Source organism: Leuciscus leuciscus (genome assembly GCF_965113295.1).
Source record: "Leuciscus leuciscus genome assembly, chromosome: 1".
NCBI classification, from domain to species: Eukaryota; Metazoa; Chordata; class Actinopteri; order Cypriniformes; family Leuciscidae; genus Leuciscus; species Leuciscus leuciscus.
The window spans coordinates 65,948,924-65,968,874 of NC_138725.1; the positions used below are offsets into that span (position 1 = coordinate 65,948,924).

General features: G+C 37.8%; 1 protein-coding gene across 1 annotated transcript; it reads left to right on the plus strand.

Annotated features, from left to right (window-relative positions):
- Positions 1-1,582: 1,582 nt before the first annotated feature.
- Positions 1,583-17,247, plus strand: LOC309481145 (germ cell-specific gene 1-like protein). Its single transcript, XM_082145989.1, has 5 exons — positions 1,583-2,711; positions 5,298-5,345; positions 6,494-6,646; positions 14,069-14,180; positions 15,993-17,247. The coding sequence occupies exons 1-5, from the start codon at positions 2,411-2,413 to the stop codon at positions 16,267-16,269; spliced, it is 891 nt and encodes a 296-aa protein (XP_082002115.1). The 5' UTR covers positions 1,583-2,410; the 3' UTR covers positions 16,270-17,247.
- The last annotated feature ends 2,704 nt before the right edge of the window (positions 17,248-19,951 follow it).

Genomic DNA, 19,951 nt, shown 5'->3' on the forward strand with positions numbered 1-19,951 from the left:
TAATCCTCAAAGCATCTGAAACTCCTTTTAAATGAGGTTTGTAGACAAATCACCTGTGTGTTATTATTCCTGAATTTTTTATTAAAATTAAATTTTTTATCATTATTATAACTTATCCTAAATCTATATTGCATTAGAGTTTGTAGTTTCTAGGACAATGGAAGACAATATGAATGCACTAGGTTGAATATTATTGTAATCTGTGTTTATTTTGTTGAGCATCAGAAATCTAATGGTAATCATATGGATTATTTGTTGCATAATTTCACTCCTACAGAAAATACTGAATACTTCTGCCATATTTCATCGGTCATTATCAGATATTAGTGTTCATAGCTAGCTTTTTAAAAATACTTATTTCAGTGAATCATATTTTTCATAGGCCTGAACAATAAAAAAATAAATAATAATAATAATAATCAGCATTGAATTATATTAATATGCATAATATTAATATGGACATATGCTGAATAGGATAATGTAGATGTTTGGTTCTAAATATCTTTTTTTAATGGGATCATTCTCTATTTTTGATGGTTTCTCACTCTTGAAGGTCAATAAATCACCTCACAACATGCACTCTGGTCAGTACAATCCTTGCTGCAACCTAACCCGTATTTAATTTAGTCTAAGACATACATTTTGTATAGTTTTGTTTATGGTTTTCAAGGATTAGAGGATAATATGTATCTTGTCCAGCAACCTGATTTGGTAAGTTTAAATGGATATTGCACCCAACATGTTTGTTTTTTTGTCAGTTAGTTTGTTTTTGGATGTCAGTGGACCAAACGGCGACTTGATTGGTTACCAGTAATCTTCAAAATATCTTCTTTTTTGGTTTCAAATGTAACCGGTGACAGAATCTTCATTGGGATGAACAGATGCATTTTGTTGGATAAATAAAAAATAAAAAAAATAAAAAAATAAAATTGCCTTAACAAAAGTAGGTACAAGCAATACAATGTTGCATTTTCTAAAATGAATATCTCTGTGACAAAGCATGAAATATCCGGAAACAGATAAACCTCAGGATTCCATATTACATAACATCCTTCACTGTTCTTTTATATCATGAGCTTTAAACCTGTATTGGTATTTCCGGTTCAACAGCACCTTGGAAGAACATGGGGGAAAAAAAGTAATTTCCTCCTTTTCCCTATATATCCCTCCTTTATCCTCTGCTAGGATCCATCCCTGTAAAAAATCTCTTTTCACCTGTTCATGAAATTACTTTGGGAAAAAATCACATGGACAATTATTATAACCTACTGTATTATTATAATACCCTTGTGATATTATATGCCTTACAGAGATTAGTTTTTTTTAAAAAGAAGAAAAAACTGATGTCATGCAAAAACCCATATGACTTGCGTAGAACACAATACCTCCGTTTCTTCCAAATACTAGTGCATAGTGAAATAGACTATGTTTATGGCACTTTCATGGTGCTTTTTTGGTCATTTTTGTTGTTTGACACCCCCAGAAACCGTTCGCTTACATTGTGAAAGTTTTTTTAAAAGAACAGTGTGGACATTTTTCTAAACATTGCAAAAACTTTAACTAAAAAAAAAAAAAAAAAAAAAACCCTCTCTTTATTCTCTCCAAGATAATTTGTGAATTCCTGAATAATAAAAGTTAAATAATAATTTACAGCATAAGCCCCTGTGGGCTTAATCCAGTGTCTGTTTGTGCTGACATCTGTCTTAAAGCCCTTAAACATATTTCCCATAGCCATTTCCCTACATTTGTATGAAATATCCCACATTAATCATCCAGCTGTCAAATCAGACAGGATTTGCTGTGTGTGTGTGTGTGTGTGTGTGTGTGTGTGTGTGTGTGTGTGTGTGTGTAGCAATAATTTTTGCATGTGCAAACAGATGTAAGAGCTTCTTCGCAGCATCAAAGATGTTACAGATTTATCTTTATCTTCTTTACTGTAAACCATTGTTGAACAAACTGTTGCACTTCATTGACATGTTCACTGAGGCAGTCTTGAAAATGGAGGAAGTTCCCACTGAGATTTGGCAGATAGCCCTGCATCAGATTGAAGAATAATCTGATTGATAATCTGTTTTATTGCTATGCTCACAAAAATAAGCTACGGGTTTAGATGGAAGAACAATTTCCCCTTTGAAATGATAACAGTGAAAAGGATGGGGGGAAGGGAACCGTGGGTGGGGTGGGGAAGGGTAAGTTAGAGCGAAACATAAGAGACTCATAGCATTAGAGCTAGACATGAAGTAGAGCAGCTGTCATTTGTGAAAGCTCTGAGTCCGTCCAGTTGGTCTTCCAAGGAGAAGAAAGCACAGATGGGACGCATTAGCAAGCATCTGCAAAACAAAAGTTTGAATGTCTGAAGCAAGGACCTCGAAACCAGGATCACTCATCTCCTTGTGCCTCCCGGAGCACGATGGGTATACAGCGTGCTCAGAGAGCATCTCTGGCGCTCACGCTCAACTACGTGGCATTGGCCATGGCGATCTCCGCCGTCACCACCAGCTACTGGTGTGAGGGGACCAGAAAGGTGGTCAAGCCTTTCTGCATGGGGCCGGTGAAAGTCAAGCAGACGTACTGCATCCGCTTTAACAGCTCCGACATCAACGACACACGGCTGGTGCAGTACATCTATGAGACCGGAGAGGAGAAGTTCCTCATGAGGAAGTTCCACGCAGGCATCTGGTACTCCTGTGAACAAACCATGGACTTACAAGGTAAGACAGCATTACTGCCTCTTTCTCATGGCTACTGCCTACAAAAACCACTGGTGTTTTCATTTAAAGTGCAGTGCAGAAGTTCATTCTCCAGATCTGGCTCTGGACTCTGGAGAAATGGATGTGGGTAACACTTTACAATAAGGTTGTATTTGTAAACATTAGTTCATGCATTGGTTAAAATTAGCAATGATCAAAATTCTGCATACAGCATTAATCTTTGTTAATGTTAAATTGTGCATTTACTATGCATTTCTTAGTAAACAGCTTTAGTTAATCGAATCATCTCTTAACATTAATAGCTTACATTTTTAACATTTGTAATGCAATAGTTAACGTGAAGTATAAAATGAATAACACCCCTTTACAATGTGAATTAATCTTGGTTTATGTTCATTTATAAAGGCTATTTACATGTCTGGAAACAAATCACAATAAGGTTTAAAAAAAACAAAAAAACAATGATTAATGCTTTTACAGGACTGTTATTATTCCTGGGTTATGTTAAATTCTACACAATACTAATACCACCATTTCTAAGTATAAATTAAAGCACTGGTTCCCCACCCTGGTCCTGGAGGCCCTCCAACACTGCACATTTCTGATGTTTTATCTGACACAACCATCTGAGGTCTTGCGGTCTTTACTAATGAACTAAATGAAGGAAGAAAGCAGTAAGAACTAGCATGGCAAGCTACACAGCATCTCGTTCTCTGTTCGGGGAACCGAGATGTTCCTTTCAATAGGTTTGCATGATGCTGCATCATGAGCTATGTGCCAGGAGTGGTGCAAAAACAGCAATTCTGGAGAGTGTAGTTCCATCAATGCAAATTCAAGATGGGTGTAGTCTCCCATATACTTTTTCAACATCAGAAAGTGGACCAGATATACTAAACAGGGCAAATTAGCATGAGAGCGAAATTCGAACAGAGCGCAAATGGAAAGTACTGCGTGTGATCTACGGAAGACGCGCAAATGAAAGAACACCAATTTCATAATGACCAACAAGAGCAGCGCAAATTAGCCTCTGGTTTAAGACTTGCTTTTTGGGGGGCGTTAAATAATGGCGCAAATACCAGTAAACTGACAAGCGCCAACCTTAGTAAATCACCTTCCATGATTCATTTAAATGATGTTTTATTAACAAAGTTCGGGAGGAGCACGTTCAGATAATTAACCTAAATTAACTCAAGAGGAGCGCACTCAGTTAATCAACCCATTACCTAAATAAGAGGTATATGTACAGCAGACTTACCTCCGTTCGTCCACAGTTTAACAGCATCCCTCTACCACCCCATCTCCTCACTTCTAGTCCTAACTACTCTTTCAACAACCGGGGGGAGTACTCTGGGTTCGGGCAAAAATTCCGAGCTCGGAGCCCTAACTTATGCATAACCTTTACTCCACTTAATTACATGTAAGTGTGAACTCATGAAATACTCTCCTCCCATAAATTTTGAGTCTGAAAGGGAAACTCCTACAAATGCATATGCAGTAAGGTGTCCACGCCTTTTCACCTTTTTAACTGTGTGTCTTTAGTAAATCCTGACAGTAGTTTTTTTATTAGTAAAGATTTAGATTTAGTTAGTAAATCTGGCCCGGTATCGGCTGTAAAAGCCAGACTCCCTTTGAGAAGGAGACACTTCTTCTACGGCTCCTCTTTCCAAAGGGGAAGAACTTAGAACTTCCTGCCCCAAAATGAGAGCCTCCCAACCCGCAGCTATAGGGAACAGTCCATTGAAAAAAAGCGGACCACGATGGAATTGGATGATGTTCCCCAGTTTTATGGTTCAAAGAATCATCCCATTTGGCAAAAGTCTCCTCCTTGCTAGATGAAGGAGAGAGGCATCAGTCTCTCTGAAAAGCATAAACTCCAAAAGTCTTGTAGCATGGAGAAAACAGGAGTACATTGTCATATGGGGCATCACACGGTCTGCTTTCGTCAAAGACACAGGTTGTGATGGAGCTAACCATAGGCGACATGGTCACCTGAAAATGTGTCATAGTGAGAGAGCCTGAAGCGTCTCCAACCACTACATGAGAAATGAAGAGTATAAAATTGGTTTAACTTGATTGCCGATCTTAATTTAATGCACCTACGTGGGTGCTGGTGTGCCTTTGGACTAGGCCCGTTTCTTGGAGCGGGACGGACCGCATTGCCTAACCACGAAATAGTAGTCTTGTGAGTGAGCCATCTTTAAAAAATACATAACTGCTATCGAACTGCTATCATCTGTAATGCCACACAGCAGAGCTGACAAGCAGAATCAGCCGTGAGCAACCAATCATATAAACCAAACGTTTAGTTGCACAAACACCAAATCAATCGCACACTCCCATAGAGTATTTAAACAGGCTTCAAACAATCATCACTTCTGGTAGCATCAAGTGAACCTATGAAAAGGAACATTAGTTTGCAAAAAACGAACAAGCATGAATTAACAATGAACAATAGCATTTATTATTTATAACAGTAGCCTATAATATATTCTGTAAAACTTGTTCCTTCTTAAAGAATGTGAATCCATTTGTTTGATGTACATTTGGAGCCAGAAGCCAATGTTTACCAGAATTGTCTTTTTATAGGATTTACCTGTAGGAGCTTTTTAGAGATTGCACCAGATCATGAAAGAGGTGGGTAAGTAACAAGTGTTACATGTTATTTATATGAACAATAAAGACAAATAACCTAAAACAAATTCCGTTACATCTACTAGTTCATTAAAGGTATAGTGGAGGATTTTCTTTTTCCGGGTGGATCATCAAGACTATTGGTCCACCTAAGTGTCAATCATTCTGGTGATATGTTTACGTAAGGCCGTCGTACGTGCTCGTCCTTTCTGCGCATGCGCACTTTCAGGTGTATGTGTGTGGTGAACTATGGTTTCAGCCATTCATTGAAGCTCGCCGTTCTCACCGGGTTTTTTCAAAATGTCTGAGGGTCGCAAGAGAAAAAGTGTCTACGAATTGAATGACACGAAGAGAAAGGCCTCTGAAGAAAGAAACAAGACCAGTGTTTTTGGGAGAATATTTCACACGCTGGCGTGCGCTAAAAGCACAGGTTGGGCTTCCCACTGATGCCTCAGTCGCGAAGTTTCTACTCGACAGGTAAAGTTTGGCATGCTATTTGGAGAAATCCATTTAAAATCACTGCTAGTAAAAGTTAATGTAAGCTATGATTAGCGATGCTAGCTTTTAATAGGCGTTCCCTCTCGGGAGCAGGTAGAGTGTTGCGCATGTGCATTTTTCTCAAAAAGTCGAGAGGGCGGTTCTTTTCTAAAATTCGGGAAAATCCTCCGCTATACCTTTAAATTCAAAAACTAACACCACCCAAACACTTCTCTAGACAAGGTCATCAGATTTTCTTTTGCTTACAATATGTGCAAGTGTGCATGTAAGCTTTGATGCTTGTGAGAGGTCAAAGATTACTTGGAATGAGTAACAGTGTTCAGTAACTGAGGATAAAGTAGCCTAAAGGTGGTTCACATCAGTTTCTGTGTAATAGACGGAAATAGCTACATTTTAAAGTCATTAATCCCCTTTTCATATTTTTGTATTTATTAAAAAAACTATTTTTTTACTGAGAACAAAGCACAACTTTTTTAGCGGAATTATATATATATATATATATATATATTTAAAAAAGTCTACAATAGTAGAAAAGAGGAGCATGTTCTTAAAGTATGTATGGAATAATGTATAAATGTAAATGCTAATTTAAAAGCAAAAGGACAACAATGTCTCTCTCTCTCTCTCTCTCTCTCTCTCTCTCTCTCTCTCAGAAGTACTCTGGCTGTGTATTGTGGCTGAGTGTCTGTACATTGGTCTTCTGTTCACCGGTGGAGCTATGATGGTCATAGAGATGTGTCCATGCTTTAACATGATGAACAGACTCAAGCTCAATGCCTTTGCAGCTCTATGCACCGCTCTCTCAGGTAAAAATAAATAAAACACATAAGAACAGTTGGGGCAGTACATATTTAAGGGCTTATCTTTTTTTAAATAAACAGTTAATTGCATTTAGTTTAAGATAGCCTACTGTTAGTTTTGAATGTATATATCTGCTATAGGGCTGGTATGACGGTACTGTATATCGTGACCACGGTATAACGTCTATCATTAGAGATTTTACAATATCATCTATTTCTCTGTATGTAAATATATCTGCATAGCACAGTACTAGTGATAAAGAAACATGCATGAATGAGAAACTGAAGAGTGGGACATGCTTGATGATGAGTGCAATAAACTGTAAAAAAGAACTCAATGCGTTTGGTGCTCGCGCTGACTGACATTCACCAGAAGTGTGCTAAGACAGTAGTTCCTTTGCAAAGACCAGACTGTTAGGATTTGCTCTGGTTGTTGATGTAGTTCAGACTGTTGTGCATCAGAATTAGCCAAATTGCTGAATACTGAATAAGCACTGGTTTGTAAATGTTGGCGGTAATGTTAATATTTTCATGGATATGACATTCTGTGCTGCGTTCCAGTCCAAAATTGTCATGCCCTTCACTCGCTAACTTCCCTCCGTCTCGTTCACTCGGATGTACAGTACGTCATGCTTATGTTGCACGAGTGCCCACTACTGGCGGAAACTGCAATGGGCTGAACTGGAACGTCCTCAGCCCTTGATCACTTGGAATCAGCTATGGAGTTTATTTATTTATTTATTTATTTTTCATTTAAGAATTTGTTTAATGCGGCATCCAAATGTTTATAGGTGTGTTTGAGTTGTTAAAAAAAAAAAAAGAAAAGAATTAATATATAATAGAGTTGTTTGTTGTGGTGGTGATTAGATGAGATCTGTGGGGACGTATCGGTCACAATCGTACTGCATTGTGGGACATATATGTGCCTGAAGTGTACATATGAAGTAGACTCGCTCCCTCGGTCAAAATCGAGGGAACGAGGGTCTGTCCATATAAACTTCCCTCGTCCACCTCATGAAGTGCTTAGGGAAGTCTGCAAGTGCGTGTCTAAAAGTGGACTGGAACGCAGCCATAGTGTCACAATCAGGGCTTGACATTAACTTTTTTACTCACCTGCGACTGTGGCTAGTGGGTTTCCAAAGTTACTAGTGACTCAGCATTTTCACTGGCCACCATTTTGACAATGATACCATGGTGAATAACTGCCATATGGATATTTTTAATATTATCAGGTAAATTAGGCTGCTGTCACTTGAAGCATGGATCCATTATACTGTTCCACGTGCATTTTCTTTCTCAACTGTTTACGTTCACTTAAAACATAACTGACTGTGTTTACGTGATTACTCACCAAGACCGGCATTTTGTCATTATGTTTTGTGTATTTGACTGTTTAAGCGCAATAAGCAGCGAAAAATAACAACATTTAGTACTAAGAGGCGGCTTTATGTGGTGCACTTTGGGTGTGAGCACAAAATCTGCGGGAATTAGTCAAATGATGCGCAATACATGCTGTAGCAACTCATGTAATAAGTATTACATTATTATTGTAACAAAACTCAATGTAATAAAAAAATTACGTTATGAGAAATGTATTACATTATAAACTCATCAAAAATATGTCATATTTTTACAATTGTCATAGCTTTTAAAACATAAAAAAAATGTATTCCATTACAGTACACCACTGTCACATTTTGGTTTTGTCATTGTCATGTTTCTGTGTCTTGTCATGTGATTCCCTGTAGACCACTGTTTGTAAGTTCATGTTCATGTCTTCATTTTGAGTTTTTCATGCCACGCCATGTTTTTGTTTCAAGTTTGATCTTGTTTGTAATAAACTGCACTTGGGATCTCAATAAGCTTGCCTCCAGTGGATCCCGGCTTACAGAATACTTGACCGTCAACAATGAACCCAGCAGTTGCCCTCCTAAATTATAAATCTACGCCAGGGGAATCATCCCCTGGAGGACTATGTTGAGGACTTCTGTGAACTTTGCGATGTGGTAGATTTGAATGACGTGGCTCTAAAGGACATTTTTCATTTTGGGCTGAATGAACCCGTGCGGTCTCGATTGCCAGGGGGAAAACTTCATTTTTCCCTGGCCCAATAACATTGACTATGCCTTGTTGGTGAGTGGCTCAACTTTTACAGTGTTTTTTGCGGACGAGGAGCCCCGCAAAACCACAGTACCCTCCAAGCCTGAGTCTCTTCACGTCACATCTGCCAAGCCTGAGCCTCTTCAGGTCATGCCTGTCAAGTCTGAGCCTCTTCACGTCATGCCTGCCAAGTCTGAGTCTCTTCACGTCATGCCTGCCAAGTCTGAGTCTCTTCACGTCATGCCTGCCAAGCCTGAGCTTCTTCACATCAGGCCTGCCGAGCCTGAGACTGTTCACGTCATGCCTGCCCAGCCAGACAGTGTTCACGTCATGCCTGAGTGCCTGTGTCTTCAGACAGGATGGGCGCCACGCCTGAGTCAGCTCTGGAAGATGCAGCGCTGATCGTGGTGGACACAGCTATTTTGTGTGTGTGGGCAGCACATCGGCTACAACCCGTGAGCCCTCGGTCAGGATGGCCGCCGCCACACCAGTAGGTCCCTTGATAGGGCCATGGAGGCCGCGCCTCTATGGCCCCCTGAAGTGTCGGATCCGCCCTGGCTACCTGAACTTCTGATGTCACCCTGGAGGCTTCATAGCCTGCCAGGTCCGCCCACGCCATGCCACGATCCAGGCCCGTCCATGTCCTGTCCCCCTGCACGGGCCTGGCCCACCATCCCTCCCCCACCATCCCTCCCCCAAGACCTCCGCGACTTATGTATGGTTTTGGTTTTGTTTGGCGTCGGGAGCCGCCCTAAGAGGTTTTGTGACCCTCTGTCACGTTTTGGTTTTGTCATTGTCATGTTTCTGTGTCTTATGTGATTCCCTGTTTGTCATGTGATCCTGCCATTTGTCTTGTCATTGGATAATTGTCTGATCATTGTTCACAAGTGTCCCTTGTCTTGTAATTAGTCTGTGTATTTAAGCCCTTATGTTTGCCATCCTGTAGACTACTGTTTGTAAGTCTATGTTCATGTCTTACCATGTTTTTGTTTCATGTTGGTAAATGGACTGCATTTATATAGCGCTTTCAACAGACCCATGGCCACCAAAGCGCTTTACATCTTGCCTCACATTCACCCATTCATTAATTCACTCATACACCGACGGTGGTGTCAGCCATGCAAGGCGCCATCCAGCTCGTCGGGAGCAGCTGGAGTTAGGTGTCTTGCTCACCTCGACACTTGGTTAGGTGTCTTGCTCACCTCGACACTTGGTTAGGTGTCTTGCTCACCTCGACACTTGGTTAGGTGTCTTGCTCACCTCGACACTTGGTCAGGTGGATCCGGGGACTGAACCACCAACCTTCCGGTTTGTAGACAACCTACATGAACCACTGAGCCACTGCCGCCCCATCTTGTTTGATCTTGTTTGTAATAAACTGCACTTGGGTTCTCAATAAGCTTACCTCCAGTGGATCCCTTTAACTTGCACAGATTAATTGTTCACCACAAGACTAGTAATATGCGCTAACAAAGTAAATAGGGTAAATTTTGTCGGTTTTGAGCTGCGCCCTCTACTGCACAGGCGTAAATATGCATTTCCTTCTGCCTGAGGCTTATTCATTTAACTTTTGGTGTGAAAGGGCCTTAAAATTTGCCAAAAATATAACTTTTTTTGATGTTATTAAAAAACAAACAAGAAAGCCCAGCCCAGGAGAGAAAAAGTAAATCAGAAGTAATGTAACGCGTTACTTTTCATAAAAACTAATTAAGTAATGCAATTAGTTACTTTTTTGGGGAGTAACACAATATTGTAATGCATTACTTTTAAAAGTAACTTTCCTCCAAACTGTTTAACAGTATGTATACAAGAAGTAGCAGCAGCAGTAGTAGTAGTAGTAGTAATAATAATCATAATAATAGTACTAGTCTGGTGGATTTTGTTGGCAGGTTAAGATTGGATTTAGATTTTTTAAATGTACTGTAAAGGAATAGCACTGCTTTATGTTTATTTTTAATTTATTTTTAAATCTATTGCAGGTAGTTTAAGACTATTTAGATTTTTTTAAATGTACTGTAAGGGAATACTAATATTTTTTATGTTTTAAAAAGCTATTACAATTATGAAAATATGACATGTTTTCGGGTGAGTTTAAAATGTAATACATTTCTCATAGTGTAAAATGTTTTATTACATTATGAGCTCAAGATTTTCTAACGTTTTGAGAACATTATTACATTATGAACATTTTATTGCAATAAAAATGTAATACTTATTATGTGCAGTTTTTACATTATGTGCAGTTACATAATGAGTTGCTACACACGCAATCCCATGCCGAAATTCAAGCCCTGCAACAGAAACAATACTCATCTGGAGCAAATGAAGCGAGTGAGTGAGGAGAGGAGGGTTTGAGTGTAACTCGCTGTCGGAGAGATGAGAGAGCAAGAAAGCACAGCTGGTATCGTGTATATATTCTGCGGAAAATAAGTATTGGAAGTATTTCAGTAGTGATTTATACCGAAAAAACTATATTTTTGACACTACATTGTACTTAGTTTATTATTTCACATGCTTTTTTAAAAGACTACAATTAAAAAATGTATATATTATTTATAAAATTCAACCTGCCAAAGTGGCTAGGAGTGACTGCGCTACACGCCACTGCTGAAATACACCTGCATTGTTCATCAAAAGAGTTGCAAAGAGCAATAATATCCTGTTTTTCGAGGATGTGACCTTTTAAGTAAAAATCAAAGAATGTGGGTGACAACTTTCCCTGTTAGTGGTGTGTCTTCTATTAAGGTGTCTTTGATCATGTGAACTGACTATTTTAATATTAAGGACATATTATATTTTTTAATTATAAGGAAATGGAAACGAATTGGAATAAAATAACAGAGAGCAAAAATAAATCAGGCCAGTTGGTTTAACGATCTTCTTTGATAGTTTGACCTGTGTCTGTGTGGCAGAAGACATCCAGAATATTCAAATCTTAAAGGTCTTATCTATTTACCACTGTAAGAAAACCAATCTGTAGAAAAATGGAAAAAGCAGTGGAAATTTTCTGCAAAGATTTTCCATTATGTTTACGGATATCTCCAATGACCTAAAACACAGCACAAGGCGATGCATAATTCAAAATACGGGGAAACATCTGTGAAAAATCAACATAGAAAAGTATTAACACCGTACATCGGGCCCTATTTTAACAGACTTTTCTTTCTTGCTTTCACATTTTTGGCAGACAGAGGAACACTAGTCCCTGTTGAATGCTCATTTACCAGAAAATCCTGCAAGCTCAACTCCTGCCAGTCATCCCCAGCTGTGAAACCGAGATGAGATTATACAGCACAAATCCAACCGCTTCATGGCGCTTTAATGGCTAGATATATTGTTGTATATATATTGTATATATATTGCTTTGCATTGTTGTAACAAAATGTAATGAGGTTTACGCTCAAAACAACAGAAAATGCATCTAAGGAAAGAAAATCGTAATTTAAGCATAAATAATCTCTGAAAAGTTTTAATATTTTACGCTTTTTTATGTGAAAAGTATTTCAATATTTTACTGAAAATAAGAAAAAATTGTGATTAAGAAAAAGTTGTCTTGCAGTGAATGTGTATTTGTGGCAGTGGTGGGAGGTTGTTTTGGACGGGAAGCTATCTCTCTGGTCTGTCCCAACAGCGTGGGGATTTGGTAGTTTGTGCTGTAATCGGATTGGTGTGGGGGGTTAGGGGTTTTGGTACGTGACATGGCCAGCCGAGACCATCATCCCTCCCCCTATTTTTTTTTCCACTATAATCCTGGTTGTAGGAATGCTCACCAACACACTTGATGTACATCAGCACCTGCCATGAGAAGAAACGACACTGAAAAAACACAATAGCCGCTTCATCACATGATGCATGTGCACTGCAGCGGTGTGGTCGGCTTCTGAAATATTTGCATTTGGGTTTTTTAGTTATAAATAAATGTTTCATTTAATGTTTACTTGGTTTCAATTCATAATCAATAGCCTAATATAACATTTCTGTCACAATAAAAAAGTAATCAAGTGTTTCTACCTTATTTTCAAACCAGACAGTGGTTGTAATGAGTGTAATGGTGTAATGAATGTTGCAGGCACTCTAACTTAACTTTGGTGAACGGTAATTTGACCAGCTCACTCGCAGATTTAATTCAGATGTGACTAACTTTGGTCTTAGAAAGCAATCCGTTAACATTCTCATTGATCTCAATAGGACTGATTCGTGGTGTTCGAGGGCAAAGCCAAAGCAAAGTCTGTGTGTCACTGTTTAAAAAAAAAAAAATACATATATGTAAATGTAAATTCATATTCATGTTACGCTTAATGTTGACACTTCAAGGTTAAATAAATGTTACTCACACTATTACAAAAAAATCAACAACAACAACCAATAAAATTATATTTTGTATTTTTACAGTAATAATGCAATTTATGTTTTATTTAATGAAACGAAGTATAAAGATAGTGCTTATTATCATAATTATTCCATAATGGATACTTTATTTGTTACCTGATGTTCACCTGTTCTTTTTAACAGTTAACTTCGGATCATCAGTCATCAAGACTCGGTAAACACTGTAGGTCTCAGACATGAGATGTAACTTAGGCTACTTTTAATTTCACCATACAAAACTGATTGCTCACTTAAAAAAAAAAAAAAAAAAAAGCCCTTGCAGGTCATTTTTGACGTGACAAAGCGGTGATATCTGAGTGGGTGAGTTGTTTACTTACTTTTTATTTGGTCTTTCCATTAACATATTTCTTCAGACTGATTCTCACGAGCACTAAATTGAGAGGCGCGATTTTTACCCGCACAAACAGTGCAATAGCCAATCATAGTGCGATGGACACTTTGCCTCCTCTCACGTGACTTTTCCAAATTTAAGCCGGTAACAGAGAATGTCTAATATGGCCGGTAAGGTTTTTTTTGTTTTGTTTTTTGGGGGGGGGGAGTTGTCAAAACTCAATGGGACTTAATATGGGACCAGGTGAGGCAAGAGAGACTCTTCTCGCCGTAACTTTCACCGCTGGTGTTGCTGTTGGACAGTGCACACTTTTTAAATGTCATATTTCACAATCTGCATTGTTTTAGTTTTCTACTCATCCAGTTCTTTGAGGAGAAACTGCCTATCTTGCCTCCTCGGAGGAAACAACCCTATCACAGCTGGTCAAGTACTCGCTACTACGCCTATTAATTAATATACAATTATTAATAATTTCTACTTCTTATTAAGTTGGTTTTGCAACTGGACAGTTTACTCTTTGAATAGACATTATACTGAAACTCATACTGACATCTTGTGGACAAAGCCAAAAATGACAACATATGCGATGTCATTTTTCTGTGTCCCAGGCCTTTTCGGGATGGTTGCACATATGATGTTCACCACAGCTTTCCAGCTGGCTGTTCAGCTGGGTCCAGAAGACTGGAGACCTAAGACATGGGACTACAGCTGGTCCTATCTGTGAGTCTCATGTATGACACTTTGCAAATAAATTTGCCAGCAGACGTACATTAATAATTGTCAAGCCAGATGCACTAGCAGGATAGTTGATCTTATAGACTTGAAAATTTCTTTTTTGCACAAATACATCAAGTTCTCTACATACAGTGAGTAATGTGAACTTTTATTAATATTTATATATATATATATATATATATATATATATATATATATATATATATACAGTCAAACCAAAATGTATTCAGACATTTAACATTATACATTTAACAGACATATAACATTTCCCACATTATGACAGTTTATATTTCACTGGTTTTTGCCATCCTTCTGTTAGACTGTCTCACAAATTAATTTGGTTAAATTTAAATACACAATTGGGTAATACCAATTTAGGTCAACCAATTACCAAGCAATACTTAATTTTGATCAGTCTGTGGTGTAAAAAGGTTGCATTAGCAATTAAAGAAAAAACAAACAAACACTTAAGCAAAACATGGTCAGGTCAAAGAGTCTGAATAATTGTTGGTCCCATATATTTTATAAATTTCACTGGTAGTCCACTGTATGAAGAATTTTTGACTATATGTCACAGTTTACTTTATTTTGCTATCCTCACATACATAAATGTGACCCTGGACCACAAAACCAGTCACATGGGTCAATTTTTTTTAAATTGAGATTTATACATCACGAAAAGCTGAATAAATAATCTTTCCATTGATGTATGGTGTAACGCAGGGGTGGGCAACTCCGGTCCTGGAGGGCCACTGTCCTACAGAGTTTAGCTTCAACCCTAATCAAACACACCTGAACAAGCTAATCAAGGTCCTCAGGATTACTAGAAAATTACAGGCAGGTGATTTTTTCAGGGTTGGAGCTAAACTCTGTAGGACAGTGGCCCTCCAGGACGGTCACCAGCTGGAGTGCCCTTGAGTGCCACCAGAGGGCACTCCACACCAGACTATCATATTTCACTCACACTACATTTCCCAGAACTCACTGCCCGGACTCATTATCATTGATTGCATTCACCTGTATCTTATTGCCCTGTTAGTCTCAGCCTATTTATACCTTGTACATTCATTCATTCCCTGCGAAGTCTTGTTTGTGTCACACTGCATTTCTGAGCGTTTATCCTGTGTTTTGTTTATCTGGTTTTTGATCTTGGACTGTTTCCTTTGCTCTGTTTGCCCTGTTTGACCCCGCCTGTACGACCTTCCTTATTAAAAGCTGCATTTGGATCTCAACCTTTGTGTCTCGGAGCAGTTCGTGACATATGGTTTGTTAGGATAGGACAATATTTAGCCGAGATACAACTATTTGAAAATCTGGAATCTGAGGGTGCAAAAAAATCGAAACATTGAGAAAATCTCCTTTAAAGTTGTCCATTTATGTTCGCGATTGTGTTGCATTCACTCACAAAAATAAATGTTTATATGTTTACGGTAGGAAATTTACAAAATATCTTCATGGAACATGATCTTTACTTAATATCCTAATGATTTTTTTGACCCATACAATGTATTGTTGGCTATTGCCACAAACCCGTGCGACTTATGACTGGTTTTGTGATCCAGGGTCACTTAACTATAGTGTCCTGCACCCACTAGTAAAAAAAAAAAAAAAAAAATTATATCTGGTGTCTGAATCATTTTTGGTTTGACTGTATATAGGCTAACTGTATTTATTGGAATGCATCAACTACAGTAAATATACAGTATGTGTCAGTTATGTTTTACCCTCTTTTTTTAGTACTAAAATAAAATAAAAAAATAGAATATTAAATATAATCTTCTCTCCACTTTTTCTCAGTCTGGCATGGGGCTCGTTCGGCACCTGCATGGGCTCGGCGGTCACGGCATTAAACCGCTACACCAAAACCATCATTGAGTTTAAGTTCAAGCGGAGGACGATTGAGAAGAAACTGCGCATCAAGCAGATTCTGGAGCTGGACGTGCCAGAAGACTTATGGTACACCACTTCATTACAAGAGGAAGCAGACCAACACGCTGCTCTGTATGTGAACGGCACCGACCCGTCCTGCATCAACTCCACAATACTGGACAATTGGGGCAGAGCATACTGCTGAAAACTCATGAAGGACACTGCCCCTCTTCAGCACAGACATTTCTGTGCATTTATATCATAGGGCTTCTGTCAACAGAGCAGGATATGGACTAAAGTTATTTTGCAGTGCCACATCTGTTCTGACAAGACTCGCTGTGCTACCGTGAACTTTGTTCATATGCTGATAACTGAGGTTTAAAGTAATGTTCTGAGTTTAAAAAACAAGTTAAGCTCCATCGACAACAAATGTGACTAACGTCAGTTATCACGGAATATAATTCATGCTGAAACAATGTTGGCATTCTTGACAAAAACATAGTTTGACATTGTTGACTTAATGGACAGTTCTTATTTTTATGGAATTTTGAAGTATTTATAATAATGGATTTATCCAAGCACATCATTATTATAATTTCCATGCGGTCTCTTTAATGATAGTAACTTTAATTAATTGTTCCTCCTATAAATATACACTATATGGGCAAAAGTGTTGGGACAACCGACCTTTGCACCAACAGGGACTGTAATGACATTGCATTCTAAACACATAGACATTAAAATATGGAGTTGGTCCCCCCTTTAATTGAAACAATTGAATTAAATGTGACCCTGGACCACAAAACCAGTCACATGGGTCAATTTTATGAAATTGAAATATACACATCATATGAAAGCTGGATAATTGATGTATGGTTTAGGACAATATTTGGCCGAGATACAACTATTTGAAAATCTGTATTCTGAGGGTGCAAAAAAAAAAAAAACCTTGGGAAAATGGCCTTTAAAGTTGTCAATTTATGTTCGCGATTGTGCTGCATTCACTCACAAAAATACATGTTTTATATATTTACAGTAGGAAATTTACAAAATATCTTTACTTGATAGCCTAATGTTTTTTGGCATAAAAGAAAAATCGATAATTTTGACCCATACAGTGTATTGTTGGCTATTGCCACAAATATACGCGTGCTACTTGTGACTGGTTTTGTGATCCAGGGTCACAAATAATTAAGAGGTGTGTCCCAATAATTGTACATTTAGTGTATATGGGAGTGCAGCTATATGTATTTAAAAGTAAACTATTTTATGTATTATGGTTTTTAATCCAAAAGCAAGGTTAGTTCAAATGGAGTAACTCTATTAAAGCACAAAGCAAACATATTTTCTGTGATGATTGACACCATGTCACATGTACTGTCATTAGACTTGTTCTCTAACCCAGAGTAGCCTATTATACCATGCATTGTTTATTGTTATATATATTTTTAAACATTTAAAAATTGATTAATGCATGTCTATTCATTTGAAATGTCATTATGTCTCATATGAACTTTAAACCACAGAGGTACGGACGCCATCTTCTGGACCGACATTTCAGTGCCTCTGGCAGAAATAAGACTCCTTTAATAAGACATGCTCCAGTGCCACATTTATTACACACTTGTGTCAATGCCAACCATCTTGTATATGCACTTGTTGTAGGATGAGTGAAATCCCTGAATCTCTTATGGATGTAAGCGTGGGTTTCTGGATTAGTTCTTCTGTCTTTGATCGCACGGAAAGCGGTTGAGTTTTACTTGTATGTGTGGTGCATGTTGATGAAGCGCTGCTTATTAAATGGATAATTAATATAAAAATTACATCTGTCATCATTAACTAACCCTCACATTGCATTTTCTCATCACTGTCATGCGTCGGATTTATGATGTGTTGGTCTGATTGTTAGAGTTTTTGATATATGCATGAGTAGCCTATAAGAAATTTGATGGATGTGATAGCATTGATTAGATATCACAAAATCCTGTTAATTATAATGTGGTTTTGTGCATATGAAATATATTTCTCTGTGATCTGTGCAGCCGGTGACTTCTTCACAGACTAAGTTTGTGTGTTTCAGTTCTGAAAGAGCTCAGAGGAACATCATGATTTACATAAAGCTGAAATGATGAGGCACATTGTGCAGGTGTATCCTGAGAGAGAGTCATGCATGTCTATGAAAGAAAATGCAAACAAATGCATTGCCAAAGATCTTTAATTGCAGAACCAAAACCAAAAATTTAAGTATATACTCTTAAGTCTCAGATATGGCATCATACAATTCAAATAATATAAAAAAATTAAAAAATCTGTTATTTTCATTCAGACAATATTTCAATAACACTGTGAGTTTTTGATACTTTTCTTAGTGAATTTTGAGCCCACTGACACTTGACATGAGAAATCCACATTATCGGTCCAGTCCGAGGAGTCGATGGTCAGAGAGCTGCTCATTTTGAAGGTTTTGTCTTGTTGTTTCTCAGTAGCACTGCTCCAAACTCCATCTGTAACAGAGCGTCCATTGACTGTCCAGCTGACATGTACCAGAGCTACAGAAATATCCTCAGCCAGACACACAAGTGTAGCTTTACTCTCCTTCAGAGCCTCAGGGGGTGAGGGACCTGGGTAATGGATAGAGGGCACTGGCCCAAAAAAGGTAGAGAGCCACTGGTGTAGAGTTATAGGCTTTTCAAACAATTTTAAGGCATGCATATATATATATATATATTTTTTTTTTTATATGTAATTTTGGTGATCAAAGATGAGTTTTAAGGGATACAATTATTGACTAAAGGGGGACTTTAAACACATATTTTAGGACAATTTTAGGAGAAGCTTACAGATACAGAGGCTATGTGTGATCGCTTACCTGATATGTTATGGATGCCATACTATCTGACTTTCTTATTGGTTACTTGAAAATGTTTTTGCTTGTATTTAAATGAGTCTTTGTGTATCTGCAAGCTTTTAGCGCTCATGAAGGCTTGTGTGCCAAAATGTGTTGGTGAATAAAAGTAGTATTTTCTTATTAAAAGAATTCATGCAAGTATAAAACGCAAGTAACAAATGCAAGTTTTATTTTTTTCAAAAAACCATCTGATGTTCTGAAATAATCAAAATCTGAAACTTAGAAACAGTAAGAGCCAAAAACAGTCACAAATTTCACTAAATACTATATTTTTAAAGCACTGAATTTTGCTTTGTTTTGTATGTGATTTATTTATTTATTTTTTGAATTCATTTTATTGCTCCTTCATTATTGTTCATGTACAGATGAAGATCCCCTGATCATTTGCTGTTAATGCTCTTGTCTGGTTGAATGAACAGATAAAAAGAGACAGAGAAACTGCTGATTTGCATAGAGCTGATTATAACAGCAGGTGTTTCCTGTGTGTCAGAATCAACTTCCTGTCCTGAAGAAAATCTCCACAGCTCACTGCATCTGCTAGAAGACACACTTCAGCATGAACTTTACAATCCAGATTCACATGATGTCGGATCACATGAATGTCAGGCCATCAGGAGCATTTTGTTTCTCATAGTTTAGATCGTAACTTTACTGTATCAAATAATAGTCATTTTTCATTTGTCATTGAGTCACTCTTCATTATCAGTCATGTGATCGTCTCCATATTCAGACGACATTCATCTCTGCTGTGCTCTGAACAAATGATATTTACTAGCAGTAACACTCGTTTAATTTGCTCTTTCCTCTGAAGATCTGAGGTTTTATGGCTGAGATTAAATATATATCCGAAGACATGGTTTATTTGAGTATTTGTACAATGAGTCTTTAATATTACTTTCAGTGTTCAGTCTTTCATTGCTTATAGAAGAGAAAATTGACTCAGTAATGAATAAGAAAACTAAGAAATCAATAAGAAAAC

Coding starts and splice junctions, on each gene's coding strand:
- LOC309481145 (XM_082145989.1), top strand. CDS start 2,411: ATGGGTATACAGCGTGCTCAGAGAGCATCTCTGGCGCTCACGCTCAAC. Junction 5,346..6,493: donor TGCACCAGATCATGAAAGAG/GTGGGTAAGTAA, acceptor TCTCTCTCTCAG/AAGTACTCTGGCTGTGTATT. Junction 14,181..15,992: donor GACTACAGCTGGTCCTATCT/GTGAGTCTCATG, acceptor ACTTTTTCTCAG/TCTGGCATGGGGCTCGTTCG.